Source organism: Mus caroli, chromosome 2 (genome assembly GCF_900094665.2).
Source record: "Mus caroli chromosome 2, CAROLI_EIJ_v1.1, whole genome shotgun sequence".
NCBI lineage: Eukaryota > Metazoa > Chordata > Mammalia > Rodentia > Muridae > Mus > Mus caroli.
In genome coordinates, this window is record NC_034571.1 from 11,019,132 (window position 1) to 11,038,571 (window position 19,440).

The 19,440-nt window shown below is 38.6% G+C and overlaps 1 protein-coding gene across 4 annotated transcripts in view; it reads left to right on the forward strand.

Annotated features, from left to right (window-relative positions):
* The window catches only part of Slc39a12 (solute carrier family 39 member 12), a 104,103-nt gene that overhangs the window by 34,430 nt on the left and 50,233 nt on the right, over window positions 1-19,440 (forward strand). For all 4 annotated transcript variants that reach the window (XM_021156381.1, XM_029469894.1, XM_029469888.1 and 1 more), the window contains 3 exons: window positions 3,027-3,199; window positions 17,340-17,489; window positions 18,758-18,865. In XM_021156381.1, the coding sequence (XP_021012040.1) occupies window positions 3,027-3,199; window positions 17,340-17,489; window positions 18,758-18,865 (431 nt within the window). The remainder of the gene's footprint in view (window positions 1-3,026; window positions 3,200-17,339; window positions 17,490-18,757; window positions 18,866-19,440) is intronic.

The following is a 19,440-nucleotide window of genomic DNA, read 5'->3' on the forward strand; positions in this document are numbered from 1 at the left end:
ATCTATGGTTCCAGATTTCTTTCCTAGGGTTTCTATCTCCAGTGTTGCCTTAACTTTGGGTTTTCTTTATTGTTTCTACTTCCCTTTTTAGGTCTAGTATGGTTTTGTTCATTTCCATCACCTGTTTGGATATGTTTTCCTGTTTTTCTTTAAGGACTTTTAAGTCTTTAGCAGTGTTCTCTTGTATTTCTTTAAGTGAGTTATTAAAGTCCTTCTTGATGTCCCCTACCATCATCATGAGATATGCTTTTAAATCTGGGTCTAGCTTTTTGGGTTTGTTGGGGTGCCCAGGACTGGGTGAGGTGGGAGTGCTGCCTTCTGATGATGGTGAGTGGTCTTGGTTTCTGTTAGTAAGATTCTTATGTTTGCCTTTCGCCATCTGGTAATCTCTGGAGCTAGTTGTTATAGTTGTCTCTGGTTAGAGCTTGTTCCTCCCATGATTCTGTTAGCCTCTATCAGAAGACCTGGGAGACTAGCTCTCTCCTTAATTTCAGTGGTCAAAGCACTCTCCTCTTGCATGGAAGGTACACAGATATCTGGCATCAGACCTGCCTCCTGGCAGAAGATGGAAGACCGAAATAGGACCTGTCCCAGAAGCTGTTAGCTTCTGTAGTCCACACTCTCACCTGGGCAGATTAGTCTCACAGGTGTCCAGGAACCAAGATGCCTCCCCCAGTTGCTCTGGCAAGGTGGACACCTCTCCTCTGGCAGGGAAGGTGCTGGATGTCTGAATTCTGAATCGGAGTCTGCCTCAGAAGCTGTCCTCTAGGGATCTTGCGGGTGTCCACCGACTTAGTGCTCAAGGTGACCAGGTGCTGGAGCCGACCAGAAACAATTTGTGACCCTGGTCAGGCCGGGTTTTCTGCTTCCCTAATGCTGTCTCAGGTCCCGCATGATTGGATTGGAACAGAAGTTGTGTTCCACTCACCAGTGGTCCTAAGATCACATGGAGAGTCCTCTAGGGACCTTGGGGGTGTCTGCCGACTCCACGCCCAGGTAACCGGGTGCTGGTGCCGACTGGAAGGGATCTAAAATGGCTTTTAAGTCTAAGTTAGAGACAGGCTAGTTCTTCAATCACCCCCTCACTGTGCCCCCACCTGCACAAGTGGAATGATCCAATGTGAAGTACAGAATGAAATTTGGGACACTACCATCTTTGTAGGCACTGGGCCAAGACCTCCAGGGACTGAACTCATAGGTTATTTTTCTTACACATTTCAACACAGTAGAATTTGTAACCTGTGACCTTTACAGTAAGAATGAATCCTGTTGTCTGATAAACAGAGCTCATGGCTAAGACCTAGAGGAAAGATCTTTATTGAACATAAGGATAGATTGTATTGATGAAGGAAGCAAAGTGCTTGGGACCTCTTTCTCAGGGATGCATTCTATTCACTGTAGGATTAGGACCTGAAATGTTCAGGATATTGGAGGATTCAGGTGGGCTGGCTCCTAATATACAAGCAAAGAATCACCAGGCTGATTGTCCTCTTTTCACTCTGACATTCCGACTGACCAGTTAACATCTGCATGTTAAAGGACGTAGTCCTGTGTGATTGACAATCCTGGTTCCTCCCATGCTTATTCTAAGCGGTGCTTTTTGCACACATGTGAATAACTAAAAATAATAAAAATAAAATCTGTAAAACCACAATTGGATTTACCATGATAGCTGAAGGGTTCCATTTGCTCCTTAGTTTTCCATACACACAAGTTAATTAAAAAAAACAAAACAAAAAACTAATCTTAAACTCTTATTGAATTGGCTGCTTTTATAGTTACTGTGAGAAACACAACTTAAAGAAGGGAGGGTATGCATGTCCTCTGATTGACAGTTCCAGGGAACAGCCCACCATAATGGAATCTGATTCCATTCTATATGAAGTCAGAAAGCAGGGGAATCTGCTTGGTCTCTCATTTTTATTCAGTTCATAGGATGGTGCTGTCTATATAGAAGGTGAATCTTGCCACCATCAATAACCTAAGTGAGAAAGTCCCTAAGATTTGTTTTCTAGGGAATTCAAGATTCTGCAAGTCAATAATCAATCCAAACTACCACATTTACTTTACTGATTATAAAGCCAATGTCTGGAGCCTAGATGCATGGAATATACTTTAGGGGTTATAAGAATTCCTGTAAGAATCTAAAATACAAACTGTTAAAATTTATATTATCAGGTTTTCACCTCTAAGATCAGCTGTTTTGTTATTGAGAATGTCACTAATTTCTATATATCAAATAGTTTTCAAAGCTTTTAGAAGCCAGTTTTTCTGAAGTGTGTGCTCAGTTTGTGTGTAAGTCCTGGTCTACAGTGGAGCCATTCCTCCACATTCCCTCAGCACAACTTCCTCACCTTTCAAGTACTTAAGTGTAATTAGATGGAATCAGTAGTAGTGTCTCTCAATGCTAGTGTTGCATTTACCCGGCTGAGGCTTACTTACCTTTTTCTGTGGGTGATAGGTAGATTGGGGATGTGCTTGTTTCAGTGATTTTTAAATAAAGCAGAGGATAGCCTCAAAGCCTGTGGGGGTAGGGGCGGAGTGATACAAACAAAAACCCCTTCTCTTAGTCTTTGTGGTAATAAAATCATCCTGGTGACGTATAAAGAGCAGAAATTTGTCTCCCACACTTCTGGAAGTGAAGAAGCTCAAGGTCAAGGTATTGGTAGATTGTATGTTTAATCGTGGCAGTGATGGAGTCTACTTTCTGGTTCATAGAATGGAACAAGATCACTGTCTCCCCCTGATGGACCATCTACCTCATTCACTTGAACAGAGTTCTCCCAACCTAATGACCTCCTGAAGTCCTCACCTTCTTTGTATTTTCACCTTGGGGGCTGGGGAGGAGGAATAATAAGTTCACTCTGCATTACAAATAAAAATAATCCTTTATCCCATACAACACTTAGAAATCCATGTGTGTCCCCTTGGATTGTTATCAGTGGCGAGTGGATTTGAATTTTTGCTAGCTGAGGCCTGAGTGGTGAACAATGCACACTGACAACCTTTATCTTCTTTTTTACTAGAATATGGCTACAGTACAGTGGCAGTGACACTCCTAACCTTGGGCTCCATGCTTGGGACAGCGCTGGTCCTTTTCCACAGCTGTGAGGAGAACTACAATCTTATTTTACAGCTGTTCGTGGGTTTGGCTGTGGGGACGCTCTCTGGGGATGCCCTGCTCCATCTCATACCTCAGGTAATCTTGTTTTTTGTTTTTTTTATTTTTTTCCATTCCAAAACTTGAGATATTTATACACAATTTTGAGTGTGAACTTTAGTAAACAAAGACAATGGGTGGTGTTTTCCTTGGTAAATATACCATTTTCCCTAAGTATCTCTGAACCTGTAGAAGAGAAGAGACATTGGGGTCCATATTCATTATCAGAAGGCAAATGCCCTGTGTACTCCCACATGTGTAACACACACGCGCGCGCGCGCGCACACACACACACACACACACACACACACACACACATCTCTACACATGTGATGCTGACTTTCTCAGATTCTTCCCTCTACTTTCATGCATCAGATCCATTTTTCTGTTGTTGTGTTGGACCCCAAGTTTGTTTTTTCTCGTGTTTCTTGCCAGTTGAATTTTTGCTTTGTTTCTGCCAATGGTAAGCACTAGGGGAAATTCATGGCAGAAGGAAGAGGGATGGTTGTTTTTCTTTCAACTCACTCCAGACTCTGGTTGTGGTATGTTCTCCAAAAGTAGCTGACAAGTGTCATGTTATATCTTGAGGCTCCATACTCAGTATCACCTCTCTCAAAGTTTGAGCAATCTCAATTCCTGCCTTAGCCCCTGCAGAGCTAAGGTGGAAATAAGTTCTTGGATTACTATTCTTCAGGTCCCTGTTTCTTGATCCTGCATAAGTCTCTGCCACAGAGTCACTGTGGGTATCTTTGTCTTTGATCCCTGAGGAAGAGACTTCTTTTCCTCACCTTAGTAATGGTGTTTGGATTTCTTTTGCTGTGTGTGTGTGTGTGTGTGTGTATGTGTGTACATGCTCATGTGTATGTTCATGAACATATGTGGGTTATATATGTATGTGTTTGGGCATGAGTGTGGACCCTGGATATCAACAACAGTGTCTTTGTCAGTCACTCCTCTCCTCCCTGTTTGAGGCAGGCTCTCTCACCAAAACCTGGAGCTCATACCTTTGGTTACACTGGTGGCTATTGAGTTCCAGAGATCCGCCTGTCTCACTCAGCTCCTGAGTCCTGGGAGTACAGATACATGCTGTGACATCCAGCTTTTCATATGAGTGTAAGGAATCTGAAGTCAGGTCCTTGTTTTGGTGAGGCAAGTACTTTACTAACATCTCCTGGATTGAAGCATCAGGAAAGTGACCATCTGTTCAAGTCTTCTGAAGCTTTTTTATTCATCAGAAATAGAAGGACTAAACTTGAGGTGGTGGCAGAGGTGAGACAGAAGGTACTGCAAAGGATATTGTCATTTGCTTTTAATAAAGATGGTGACAGCAGACTAAGGAGCATGCCTTCTGTGAAGTATGGAATGACAAACATTTCTACAAGTCTCTGGCAATTTCCTTGTGGTCACTGTTGTTGCTTAGAGACTCAACAATTACTTGATATTAAAAAATTTTGCAAAGTTAGCATCGGAGAAATCAAACAAGCCACTATTGGTTTTAAGTTCCCTCAGAATCCAGTTTTGAGGAAATATTTCAAGACTTTGTGTATTGCCACAAGGCAATGGCCATAGCCATTTTATAGGTCACTGAGTTGTTTGTCACCTGGGATCATGGGAAACAGCAGGAGGCTCCAAGGAGTAGGGCACAGCTGGGGAGCAAGCCTGGTGCATTGAAAATGCTGCAGATCTGAGTGAAATTGTTAGTTTGTGTCTGTGGTATTTAGAAGGCAGCATTTTGGCCTGAGAAAAGAGATGAGGACAAGGGTTATTGGGAAGAGGAAGAAAGATCTAGTGTAACGTGGGTGAGCTGGAGATATCAGTAGATCTTGGAAGTTATCTGCATTTTCAGAGATCTGTACAGAAGGAAGAGAATACCACTGCTTGGTTGATTTTATAATTGCTAAATGTATTCAATGTAAAGATCTGTCTTAACCCAAGATTGTGAGTTGTTCTTTTATTTAGCTGTAGGGTACTATAATGCTCCATACTTTATGAAATACTGATCATTATGAGTATGAGGTGGATAGACATGAGTGTCTTTACCAAACAAATTAGAATAAGTAGACCACCATAGTCTGGTTTTTAGTTCTAAGTGTACATGAGTGCTTACAGGTGTACACATGGTATATAGAGGGGATTGGTTCTAGGACTTCTGAGGGTATGAAAGACCACACATGTTAGTCTCTTTGTGGAAAATTATTTAGAACTTTCATACATCTTATGTATAGCTTGTTATTTTAAATGATATTTAGATCACTCAAGGTATGTGATATACTATAAAATAAATGCAACACTATATTATTCAGAGAATAATAACAAGAAAGGCATCAGGAGAAATGCAGTTATTTTTTTCTGATTATTTTTATTCTTATTTTGGTGGATATATGTCCCAAGGCTATCTATCTACCTTCTATCTATCTATCTATCTATCTATCTATCTATCTATCTATCTATCTATCTATCTATCTGAGATATATGAGATATATAAGATATATCCTTATATAGTTTCCATTTTCTTTATTTGGAGCTCAAAATTTTCCTACTTCTACAAACCAGTGAGCTATTTCACAAATTGCTGTCTTGTAAACAGAATATACCAGGTGATGATTACTTACAAGCCATCTTAAAGGCATTCGGGTGCTGAATGTGAAGCTTGAGTTAGCTGGAGGAAAGTTGACTACTCAGGTAGACCTTTTCATTCAGATAGAACTGAATTAACAGTTTAATTGAAGAGGCATATGAGGACACATTGACCCTTGCATGTGTTCCACGTGCACAGCATACTGACATGTTATGAAGCATTTCTATACACAGAGACTTCCAGAAAATAAACCAGCAGAATGTAAAAACCAAGGCCAGGTGCTAGAACAGAGCATTGGCACCCATCTATTCATTAGCAGAAGTTAGTCAAATTTTATCTCTGGTGTGTGTTGTTGACCTTTTCTGATACTGATCACACTACTTCATGGAGGTTTTCACATGCCCTGAAATTTGAATGATTTCAGGTGTCATGGCATTCCACAGAAAGAGTTGAGTTCATTCAACTTCTAGGTTTGCTCTTTGCTAATCAAGTCATTGAAAGATTTTCCCTTCTTTCATTTTTTCCTTTATTGAAAATAGATTTTCCCATCAAGTCATATAGATCCTGACTATGGCTTCCCTGAAGCCTGCCCAGGTCTTCCCCACATCCCTTCCTATCCAGCTCTATATCCCCACACCCACTTCTGTTTCTCATTAGAAAATAAACAGGCTACTGTGGGATACTAATTAAAATAAAATAAAATAAAATAAAATAAAATAAAATAAAACTAATGCATTGCATTTGAACAAATCAAGAAAAACAAACAGACAAACAAACAAACAAACAAACAAGAGAAGGCACAAGAAAGAGACAGTTCCACTCATTTGCATGCTCAGGAATCTCACAAAAACACTAAACTAGAAGTCATAATATATATGCAAAGTACTACGGGGTAAAAGGAGAGAAAATAAAATGAAAATAATAAGATAAAATTATATAAGACATGACATCATAAGACAAGGAACCTCCTAAGATGTCACTGAGTTAATTTTCAGTTGGTCCTCTGGGCATGCAGCCTACCCTAGTTTGTTTCCCTAGTGAGATTCCCCTGAAGGAAACTGCATTTTTATTTGCAAGTTGTTATCAATTCGAGATGTTTCTGGGTTGAGATGGTGCCTTGTGTCCACTTCTCCTTCCAGCTCTAGGACTCCAAACTGTGCAGATCTGTACAGGCCCTCTGTGTGTTGCCAAGGTCTCTGTGAGTTCATATGTACATCAATCATGCTGCTTGAGAGGGCTTTGTTTCCTATGTGTCCTCTATAAACTCTGGCTCTTACATTCTTTCTGCCTTATCTTTCACAGGGTTTCCTGAACCTTGAGGGGAGGGCTTTGATGGAGACTTCTTGTTTGGGGTTGAGTGTTCTGTGGTCTCTCATTCTGTATAAGGTCTGCCTGTAGGTTCTTACTACTTTTATTCTTATTTTTTAGAATAGGGGGATTTGCTTTAATCCAGTTTTCTGTTGAGGGACATCTATTTTGTTTCCAATTCCTGGTGATTATGAATAGAGCAACAGTGAACATGGTAAAGCAAGTGTCTCTGTGCTAGAATGAAGCAGCGTTTGGATATATACTCTAGTGGTTGTTTTAAGTCAGGTTCTCTAGAACAGCAGTTTTCAACCTGTGGGTTGCAATCCCTTTGGCAAACCTTTATCTCCCAAAATATTTACATTATGATTCATAATAGTATCAAAATTACAAAATAACATAGCACTGAAAATAATTTATAGGTGATGGTTCACCATAACATGAGGAATTATACTAAAGAGTTCTCAGCATTTAGAAAGGCTGAGAACTACTGCTCTAGAGTGACAGAATTTATAGAATGAATTATCTATCTATCTATCTATCTATCTATCTATCTATCTATCTATCTATCTATCTATCTACTTATCCATGTATCTATCTATCTATAGACAGGAGATTTATTAGAATTACTTACAGGCTGCAGTTTTGATAATCCAACTATGACTTATCCATTGGAACTGGAAAGTCCAAGAATCCAGTAGATGCTTAGCTCACAAGGCTGGATGTCAGCTCAGTTTTTAGTGCATTCTAGAATCTAATGCCAGTGGAGGAATGGACTTGCTAGCAGGGCAAGGACAATCAGGCACAGAGCAAAAATCCCCTTTTCTGTGTCCTTATATAGGTTTTTCAGCAGAAAGCATGGTCCAGATTAAAGGTAGATCTTCCCTCCTCAAGATCCAGATAAAAAGTGTGTCTTCCTGCTTCAAAGATCCAGATTAGAAGGATATCTTCCTACTTCAAATTAAGCAAAGTTCTCTTAGAGGCATGCCCTCCATTTGGGTTTTAGTTTCAGATGTAGTCAAGTTTATAACCAAGAGCAGCTATCACAACTTCACTCCTTGTCAACATGACACACAATCGTATTGTCTTATGTTGTGATTAATTTCCAAATGAAAGCAACAACTCAGTCATAATAATGCCTAAGCATGAATAACATTTACATTTAAACTTAATTTAAAAGCATGTTATATATTTAACCAGGTTATAATTATATTCAACATGCTATAACTACCCCTGGTGCAATTGCAAATGCATTATAAATTCAGAATAGGTGACAAAGTCTGTTGAAGGACATTCTTTTAAACTTAAATATGATAACCATTAATATTCACTTAATTGATGTTATACAATGATAAAAATTAGAGAAAAGACACAAATATAAGTACAAACATAATCTTAACAAAATATAACAGAAATATTCATGTCAACTATAATTCTCATTTCTGTGATTGGTTACAAGTTACTATTTACAACTACCTTCCTCTGGTACCAGTTCTATATTTCCTCCACCCTTGACAAGCACTTCAGCAGGTCTTGTCTCTTTTCCTAGAAGAATGACTTCTATATCTTCATTCCTGACAAGTCTGTGTTCTTTGTTTTCCTGCCTGGAGCCACAAGCAATATTTTATTGAACTGGAAGCTGTTGTAATTTCCCATTGACTTTAATCACAGGACATGGTGGCATGAAGAGATGCCCTAAGGAATCTCCTGTATTCTAGACAAAATCTTTCTTACCTCCATCGTGGAGAGGAACGTAATTTCTCCATGGTAATCTGGATCAATCACCCCTTCTACCACTGTTATTCTCTTCTTACCATGTTGGTTTAAGAGCATTAGAAGCCCAAAGTGGCAAGTAGTAAGTCTGTACTTCCAATTCAATAAAATATCTGCTTGTGGATCCTGGCAGGAATACTCCCCACACTGGAACCTGAACATACAGACGGTGGGATGGGGAAGCAAAAATTCTCCTAGTGGGCCACTAGGGATGATAGTGAGTGGAACTATTCCTTTTTCACCCCTTTATTCCTGGTCCTGTGGATCCAGGCTATGGGAGAAACTGTACCATACACTGGGAGCTGAGTCAAAGCATATACCACCTTTTGAAGAACTCTGTCCCAGCCCTCTGGCTGCTGCTACCAAATTGGTTAAGTTAACTGTGCCTTCAAAAGGCCATTCCACCTTGCTATCAAGCCAGCTGCTTCAGGATAGTGGGGAACATGTTAAGACCAGTGAATTTCATGATCATGGACCCAGTGTTATACTTCCTCAGATGAATAAGTTCCTTGGTGGGTCCAGTGTCATAATTCACTGGGTGTAAAGTGAGTCCCTTGCTTTGAAGCAATACCACATGGAATACCATGATGGTGGATAAAGCATTCTATAAGTCCATAGATAGTGATTTTGGCAGAAGCATTGTGTGCAGGAAAGGAAAATCTATAACCAGAATATTCTATTTCAGTAAGGACAAAGTGATGTCCTTTCACAGAGAAAATGTTCCATTGTAGTCAATCTGCCACCAGGTCTCTGGCTGGTCATGCTGGGGAATGGTGAGCACCATATCTGGGGTCTTTACTATTGGCAGAATTGTCGCTCAGCAAAAGCTCGAGCCAGGTCAGGCTTGATGAGTGGAAGTCCATATTGTCAAGCGCATGCACAACCCCCATTTCTCCCATTTCTGCCACCATGGCTACTTTGTTTATGGGCAATGACAGCAATGAGGGAATGAGGCTGACTGTTTACAGAATGGGTCATCATATATACTTGATTGTTGAATTCCTTCTCAGCTAAAGTCACCTTTTGGTGAGTATTCACATGGAACAAAAGTATTTTCATGCCTTTTGCCAATTTGGAGAGATCTAGCAACATACTTCTCCAGATGTCTTTCTCACTAGTTTTTCAGTCATGCTCTACCAAGTCCCTGACCATCCAGCTAATCCATGTCTAGAGCCCATGAATCAGTGAGCAGTCACACATCTGCCCATTTCTCCTCCCAAGCAAAATGTATGACAATGTATATTGCCTGGAGTTCTGCCCACTGTGAAGATTTCTCTTCACTGATGTCTTTTAGAGTTGTCCCAGGAAAAGGTTGTAAAGCCCTAGTCTTCTCTTCTTCTGCAGATCATAGGAAACAACCCATGAGATTATGGGTGCATACTTGGCAGTAGACAGATTCACAATGAGAGTAGAAACCATAGTTATTTGGGCACTTCTCTGTCTAAATTGTTTGTACCTTCAGGAAATGCTTGAGCACAACCATGTACATACCACTTCCATTGAATAATAGATGACTACTATGCACATCCTCCTTTATGGTTCGTTAGATCATATAACACCTAGCTCATGATGGGCAGCTCAGATCAGGTTGCATGATAACTTAGCTAACTTAGTGGCCCATCATCAAATGTTCAATTTCTCCTAAGGCCCAATAGCTGACCAAAAGCTGTCTTTCAAAGGGATAATAGTTGTCTACAGATGATGGTAAAGAGACTCTTGTTCTAAAAATTCCAAAGCTAGATTGAGCTAGATCAATTCACATCTTCCTGAGGTACCAACACACTATAGTAACTATATAAATTTGTAGTCCCACCAACAATAGATGAGTGTTCTCTTTACTCCACAGCTTTGTCAACATGAGTTGTCACTGGTTTTATTGATTTTAGCCATTCTGATAGTTGTAAGATGAACTCTCAAAAGTTGTTTTGATTTGCATTTCCCTGATGGCTAAAGATGCTGAAAATTTCTTTAAGTGTTTCTCAGATATTTGAGATTCCTCTATTGATAATTTTCTATATAGATTTCCATTTTAATCTTAATCTTCACTAATACTCCATTTTTAATTGGGTTATTTTTAGATAGCTATTGTTTTGAATTCTCTAAATAGTTTTGATATTAGTCCTCTATCAGATGTATAATTGGAAAAACAAAAATTTTCCCATTCTCTAGGCTGCTACTTTAAAATGATGCTATCTTTTCCTGTGGATAGCTTTTCATGAGTTCCCATTTATTGTTTATTTCAGTACCTGTATTAACAGTGTTCTGTTTAGAAAGTCTTTTCCTGAGCAATGAGTATAAGCTATTCCCCACTTCCCCACTTCTTCTTTTTAAAAATCTGATTCAGTGTATCTGGTTTTATGTTAAGATCTTTGACCCATTTGGAGTAGAATTTTGTGCCATGTCGTTAGTATGAATCTATTTGGGTTCTTTTACATGCAGTCTTCCAGTTTGACCAGCATTGTTTGTTGAAAATGCTGTCTGTTTTTTTTTTTTTCTTTTCATTATGTATTTCTGGCTTCTTTATTACAAATCAGATATCCATGTATATATGGATTTATATATGAATCTTCACATTTATTTTATTGATCAACATATCTGTTTTTGTGCCATATCATGACTTTTTTTTTATTACTATAGCTCTGTGGCATAACTTGAAATCCTGGATGGTGATACATTTCACAGTTCTTTTGTTATTCAGGGTTTTGTTTTTGTTTTTTAGTTTTTTAGCTATCCTGAGGTTTGTGTGTGTGTGTGTGTGTTCCCAGGATGCTAAAAACGGTCCTTTCAGGGATTGTGTTGGGATTTGGATGGAGATTAAACTGAGTCTGATTTACATTGCTTTTGATAAGATGGCCATTTTTACTGTATTAATTCTACCAATCTATGAGCATGGGAGACCTTTCCATCTTCTCATCTCTTTTTCAATTTCTTAAAGTTTTATCATGCAAGTCTTTCACTTGCCTGATTAAAATTACCCTAATATATTCTATATAATTTGAAGCTTTTGTGTTGTTTACCTGATTTCTTTTTCAGCCCATTTGTCATTTGTATATAGGAGGGCTTCTGATTTTTATGAGTTAATTTTTTTACTCAGCTATTTTGCTGAAAGTGTTTATCAGGTGTACGAGTTTTCTAAGGAACATTTTAGGGCCACTATTATATTATCAGCAAATAAAGACACTTTGACTTCTTCCTTTCCAATATATATTTCCTTGATCTCCTTCGGTCATCTGATTGCTGTAGCTAAGACTTCAAGTGCTGCATTGAATATATATGGAGTATGGACAGCTTTGTCTTGTTTCTAATTTTAGTGGAATTGCTTTGAGTATCTCTCCATTTAAAGTGATCTTGTCTGCAGCTTGCTGTAATCTACCTTTATTATGTTTAGTTATGTCCCTTGTACTACTCCCAATCTTTCCAAGACTTTTATCATGAAGTAGTGTTGAATTTTGCCAAATGCCTTCTCTGTATCTAATGAGATGTTGATGTGATTTTTTTTCTTTCAGTTTGTTTATGTGGTGGATTTCATTTATTGGTTTGCATATGTTCAGCCATCTGTGCCTCTCTGGGATGAAACTTACTTGATCATGGTGGATACTCTTTTTTATGTGTTCTTGAATTTACTTTGAAAGTATTTTATTGAGGATATTTACAGTTATGATCATCATTATTTTTCTGTAATTCTCTTTCTATGTTGGGTACTTTAGTTAGTGTTTTTCATCCTTCCTAGCGCTGGGTCAATTTTAAAACAGTTCCTCATGTTGTGGTGACCCTCAACCATAAAATTATTTCATTGCTACTTCATAACTGTAATTTTATTATTGTTATGAATTATAAAGCCAATAGATGGCATATACGGGGTATCTGATATATGACTCTCAAAGGGTTTGCAACCTACAGGTTGAGAGCCACTGCTTTAAGTGGATAGTTATAGGACCTCATAAAATTAATTAGTTATAGGACCTCATAAAATTAATTAGCAATGCTTTTTCTGTTTCTATTTTGTGGAATGATTTGAAGAGTATTGGTATTAATTCTTCTTTGAAAGTCTGGTAAAATTCTGCATTAAATATATCTGGCCTCAGGTTCTGTTGCTGTTAGTAGACTTTGAATTACTGCTTCTATTTCACTAGGGGTTGTATAGGTCTGTTTATTTGATTGCTTATATAATCTTGATTTAATTGTGGAAAGGGATAAGTATTAAGAAAACTATCCATTTCTTTTAGATTTTACAATTTGCTCGAATACAGATCTTTAAAGTATGTCTTTATGATCTTCTGGATTTCTCTGGTGTATGTTGTTATGTCTCCCTTTTCATTTCTAATTTTGTCAGTTTGTATATTCTTTCTCCTCCTTTTGACTAAGACTTTGTCAATCATATTTCTTTCCTCAAAGAGCCGACTGTTTTATTAATTCTTTTTATAGTTCTCATTGTTTCTATGTTGTTGATTTCAGCCCTCAGTTTATTTCTTGCCTGCTACACTTCTTTTTGTGTGAATTCTTCTTTGTGTTCTAGAGCTCTCAGGTCTGCTCTTCAGTTACTAGTTTAAGATCTCTCTAATATTCTCATGTACACACTTAGTCCTGTGAATTTGCCTCATAGGACCACCTTCATTGTGACTAGTAAGTTTGGGAATGTAGTGTATTTATTTCTAGAAAGTCTTTAATTCTTTTCCTAATTTCCACCTTGATCCATTTTTCATTCAGTAATGAGTTGTTCAGTTTCCATAAGTTTGTAAGCTTTCTGTTGCTTCTGTTGTTTATGATGTCCAACTTTAATCCACAGTGGCCTGATAGGATGCAGGGAGTTATTTCAATTGTCTTGTATTTATTGAGTCTTGTTTGTGTCCACATGTGGTCAGTTTTGGATAAAGTTCCATGAGGTGCTGAGAAAGATGTGTTTGGCTAAAATGTTTTGTAAATATCTTTTAGGTCCCTTTGGTTTGTGACATCAGTTCCAGCATTTCTCTAGTTTTTGTCTGAATGACCTATTTATAGGAGAGAGAATTTCAATACTATTGAAGTCTTCCACTATCCATGTGTGAGGGTGAATATATGATTTAATCTGCAGTAGTATTTCTTTGATGACTGGGTGCCCTTGTGTTTGGCATATATGTTAAGAATTGCAATGCCTCTTGGTGGATATTTTTTCTTTCCTAAGTATGTAGTGCTCATCTCTATTTTTTCTGATGAGTTTTGAGTGAAGTCTTTTTTTCAGATATTAAATGATATTTAATATCTGAGGAATATTAAATATCTTCAGATATTAAAATGACTGTACGAGCTTGCTATTTAGGTTCATTTTTTTCAAGAGACTCTTTCCACAATTTACTCTGTGGTAGTGTCTAGCCTTGATGTTAAGGTGTCTATTGATTGCAGCAGAAGGATGGATCCTGGTTTTGCATTCATTATGTTAATCTGTGTCACTTTGTGGGGTGGGGGAATTGAGATCACTGGTGTTGAGAAAGATTGTCAAAGAGTATGTTCTTTGATTCCTGCTGTTTTAATGTTGTAGTTGTGAATGCATGTGTGTGCGTGGTAAATGTATATGTGTGTGTGTTTCTTCTCTTTTGATTTGCTGGTCTGGGGTTTTTTACTTGTGTTTTCTTGAGTGTGGTTAACCTCTTTAGAGTTTTCCTTCTAGCATCTTCTGTAGAGCTGTATTATAGATAGATGTTGCTTAAATTTGATTTCATCATGAAATATGATATTTTCTCCACTAATTGTGATTGAAAGTTTTGCTGGGTATAGTAATGCAGGCTGGCATCTGTGATCTCTGAGTCAGCAGGACATCTGTCTAGGCTCTTCTGGCTTTTAGATTCTCCACTGAGAAGTCAGGTATTAGTCAGGTCTGCCTTTATGTGTTACTTGATCTTTTTTCTTCGCAGCTCTTGATATTCTTTCTTTGTTCTGTATGTTTAGTGTTTTGATTATTACATGCTGAGGGAACTTTCTTTTCTTTTCTATTTGTTGTTCTGTATGCTTCTTAGACCTTGATAGGCATTTCCTTCTGTAGTTAGGGAAAATTTCTTCTATGATTTTGTTGGAAATATTTCCTATGCCTTTGACTTGAGTTTCTTTTCCTTCCTCAATTTCTATTATAATCCTTGGATTTGGTCTTTTTGTGGTGTTCCAGATTCCCTGGATGTTATACTCAAGGAATATTTTAGATTTAGTATTTTCTTTGACTAATGTATCCCTTTATTTTATCATGTCTTTTTTTTTAGATATTTTCCTTTTTTACATTTCAAATATTATCCTCTTTCCTAGTTTCCCTTCCTAAAATGTCCTATCCCCTCCCCTCTCCCCCTGCTCCCCAACCCACCCACTCCCATTCCTGGTCCTGGCATTCCTCTATACTGGGGCATAGAGCCTTCACAGGATCAAGGGCCTCTTCTCCCATTGATGACCAACTAGGCCATCCTCTGCTACATATATAACTAAACCCACAAGTTCCATGATGTATTTTCTTTGATTGGTGTTATAGTTCCAAGGAACTCTGGGGGTACTGGTTAGTTCATATTGATGTTCCTCCTATGGGACTTCAGACCCCTTCAGCTCCCTGGGTTCTTACTCTGGTTCCTTCATGTCTTTAATGCTTGAGATTCTCTTGTATTTAAATCTCTTGTATTTGCCTGTAAGGTTACTGTTTGAGTTTTTAAATTTTCATTTCCAAATATCCCCCAGTTTGTGTTTTCGTTGATTATTCTATTTCCACATTCACGCCTTGAACTGTTCTATTCATTTTCTTTTACTGTTTGTTTGTGTTTTAATAGATTTCTTGAAGGAATTTTAAAAAATGTCCTCTTTATGGACCTCTGTCATATTCACAAAAGCTATGTTAAGGTCTTTGTCTTGTGCTTTAGCTATGTTGTGGATTTAGGACCTTCTGTGATAGGGTTATTGGGCTCTAGTAGAGATATACTGTCCTGGTTTTTGTTGATTGTGTTCCTATGCAGGCTTCTAGACATCTTGTTTGGAAGACTGTAATTCTTGTTGCTGATATTTGGTCTTGTCTTTGTTGGGTGGGTGATTTGTTCCTTGGTTTCTGTTGGCCTCTCTAGTTCTTAGGTTGTGGTGGCTGTGTGTTGCCTGATAAAAAATTCTTCTGGTATTTTGGTAGGTGTGATCACTGGTGGTTCCTAGTAACACTTAGGCATGGGTATGGGCTAGGAAGGGCATCTGTTGGAGAGAAGAAAGTGGGTGTTCTTCCAGGATTGGGTTAGTCCCTAGGAATGAGGGCAGTGAGTCAGCAAGGAGAGGCCACAAATGGCAGTCTGCTGAGAAACTGGGGATGAGCCTGGGAATTGGATATGGAGGAGAGGAGAGAAAGATCTGAAGCTCACCTTTCTCTCTGTCAGGCTTGTCTGGTGGGTTCCCAGAGAAAGTCTACTAGAGTTGGGAACCTGAATAACAGGATGATTGAGGAAGAAGGCTATAGGAGAAGACCTGAGTTATCAGCTGGAGATGGGGACCAAAGGAAAGGGACAACAGATAGTCAGCTCTGGAGATGGGTGAAATGATCAGACTAGGACTTTTGACTTGGAGAACAGGGTGGGATGGGAAAGACTTGCAGTTAGTTTACTTGATTCGGGCAGTGTCTCAGGGAATGCCTGCTGGGTTTGAGGATTGAGACAAAATGTTAAGTAGTGTTCCCAATGAAGGAGCTAGAGAAAGTACCCAAGTAGTTGAAGGGGTTTTCAGCCCCATAGGAGGAACAACAATATAAACTAACCAGAAGCCCCTTAGCTCCCTGGGACTAAACCATCAACCAAAGAAAACACATGGTGGGACTCATGGCTCCATCTGCATAATGTAGCAGAGGATGGCCTAGTTGGTCATCAATGGGAAAAGTGGCCCTTGGTCATGTAAAAGTTCTGTGCCCCAGTATAGGGGAATGCCAGGGCCACAAAACAGGAGTGGGTGGATTGGTGAGCAGAGGGAGGGGATAGGGGGCCTTTTGGAGGGGAAACCAGGAAAGGGGATAACATTTGAAATGTAAATAAAGAAAATATCTAATAAAAAGTAACACAAATGAACACTCTCACACACACAAAGAAAGAAAAAATACTAAGTAGGGTGAAGATAGGTCAGAGGAGGTCTGTGTACTGGAGACAGAGCAAGGGAGGCAAGGCTGTAGCAAGAGATCTGCCACAGATCAGGGGACACAAACTGGGGACTGAATTTTCAAGAGAGATCGGGAGTAAAGTTCTGTAGTTAGCCTATTGGCTTCCCTGGCTTTAGTAGCCCATGGGTTCCTAGGTCATGCCTGCTGGAGTTGGGGCCTGGGATATAGTAATGAATTAGGAAGGGAAATTTGGAATGGAAGACCTGTGTAATTCATTGGAAATGGGGATGGGGTGATAACGTGAGGGAGTAAGGCCACAGCAAATGTTGTGTTGCAAAGCTGGGGACAAGATAATACTGGGAGATTGGGTTTGGAGGAGTAGGGACAGAGGTGAAGTTCTGCTCTTCGCCTATCTGCTTTCCTGGCCTGAATCTTTTTGTTTGTTTGTTTTTTAGGTTCTTAGTTTACATAAGCAGGAAGCAGAGCTTGGGCATTTCCATGAAAGCCAAAGTCCTATTTGGAAGCTGTTGGGACTACTTGGAGGCATCCATGGATTTTTCTTGATAGAAAAATGTTTTATCCTTCTTGTATCACCAAATACCAAGGTTTGTGTCTCCTTTATCCTTTGCTTTGAGGTTTTATTAGATTCATCTTGATTTCAGAAAGACTTGTTTAAAGGTAAAAGTAAGCAGTAGGTGGACATGCACACCTTATATCCCAGGTACCTGATAGGGTAACAAGAGGATCACAACTTCAGCGCTTGCCTGAGCTACAGAGCAAGACTCTCAAAATACAAACAAATAAAATAATGGCCTAGGGATGTAGTTCAGCTGTGGAGTGCTTGCCTACCATGCCCAAACCCCATCCCCAGCACTACTTAAATTGGGTTTGATGGTACATGACTATAACTCCAGTATTTGGGGAATGGAGGATGAAGGATCAGTTCAAGGTCATCCTTAGCTATGTAGAGAGTTCAAGGTCAGCCTGGGCTATCTCTAACTGACAAAAGTAATCCAATAACTAATTAGTTTAAAGTTTAAAAAAATTAAAGGACTGGCAATTATTTTGATGGTTGAGTGCCTCCATGTGCAATAGTCTGGATGTGATCCTCAGTTCTGTCCCAGTGACATCTTCATGGGTCCATCTGTGTAAGGAAATACACAGTAATTTAAACAACATATAGCTCACTCTAACTAACATGTTGTTCTTAACTATGGTTATTAATTTTTTAGGAGATTGGGGAACGCAGGGGCCTACAGTCTACAAAGTAGTCCTCTTACCTCCATACAAGTTCTGGGGCTTATGCACATGTGAGAAACATTTATTAATAACAACAACAACAACAACAATAATAATAATAATAATAAGGAGGACAACAACCGTAACCACAACAACAACATAATTTAAGGTCCATGTTATTGCATAGAATAAAAGGAATATAGATGTTCAAATGTTCACAAATGCTTAATTGATAATGTAATTGGGGAGCTATTATCTTAATAGTTCCAGGGTACAGTACAATTTGACAATAATTTTTGTACCCATATCAAAGAGAAATAAAAAATAAATTTTATGTAAGTTTAAGTTTTAGTAAATTAAATGACAATATTAAACTCCCTCCATTTCAGCCTCTTTCAATCATAGCTAGACTTTCTGAGGGTATATTCTTAATGCATTCTGAGTATGTGAAATGGTTTTCCAAGGTGATAGTTTTTAATAAATATTCATTACTATGAGATTTCCCAGGTATTATTTTATGCATCCAGCTCAAAATATTGATAAGCAAAACATAGCATAGAGTCATGGGATTTAAAAAGTCTATGCATGTTTGTTTCTGGCCTCTGACTAATTTTGTGCTGTCCTTATCCTGCAGGGTTTGCCATTAGTGAATGAGCATGTGGGACATACCCACCATCTTGGACTCAATCCAGAATTAAATGACCAGTCAAGTGGAGGCAAGTCTATATCAACCATCCAACTGGTACGTCAGTAATCTGAAGTGGTTTGCAGACTCAGCTGCCATTTCTTTAAGCCTCACTGCACAGAGGAAGCTTGGTATGGTAAATGATCAGGACCTATTCCTGATTTTCTTGCTCTTGGCCATGAGAAAAGCTTTTGAGAAACTTTAGCAAGCACCTGAAAGCTTTTATTTATTTATTTATTTATTTATTTATTTATTTATTTATTTATTTATTTATTAGCACAAAACACACTCACCACAGATTTAAGGCACCATCTGCACTGTGAAATATAATTAACATAATACTTTTCATTATTTTAGTTCTTTGTTCTCAATAAGCCAGTTGACCTTTTGCTTTTCCACTTTGTATAACCCTAAGTAATTTCTTGGTTGATACAAATAAATGCTGGGCAAGGGATTTGCTAGTCTGTCTAGGATGAGAGTGTTCACTTCATAGTCCAGGAAAGAACCAATTTGCTCTAGTGATGTGTGCCACAGTGAGTACTTTGATGCAAATGGATTTTTCCCAACAGTTTTCCATATTAATTTTTAAAATAAAATTCCAATCGGGGTCAAGAAATATACTCATTCTGATT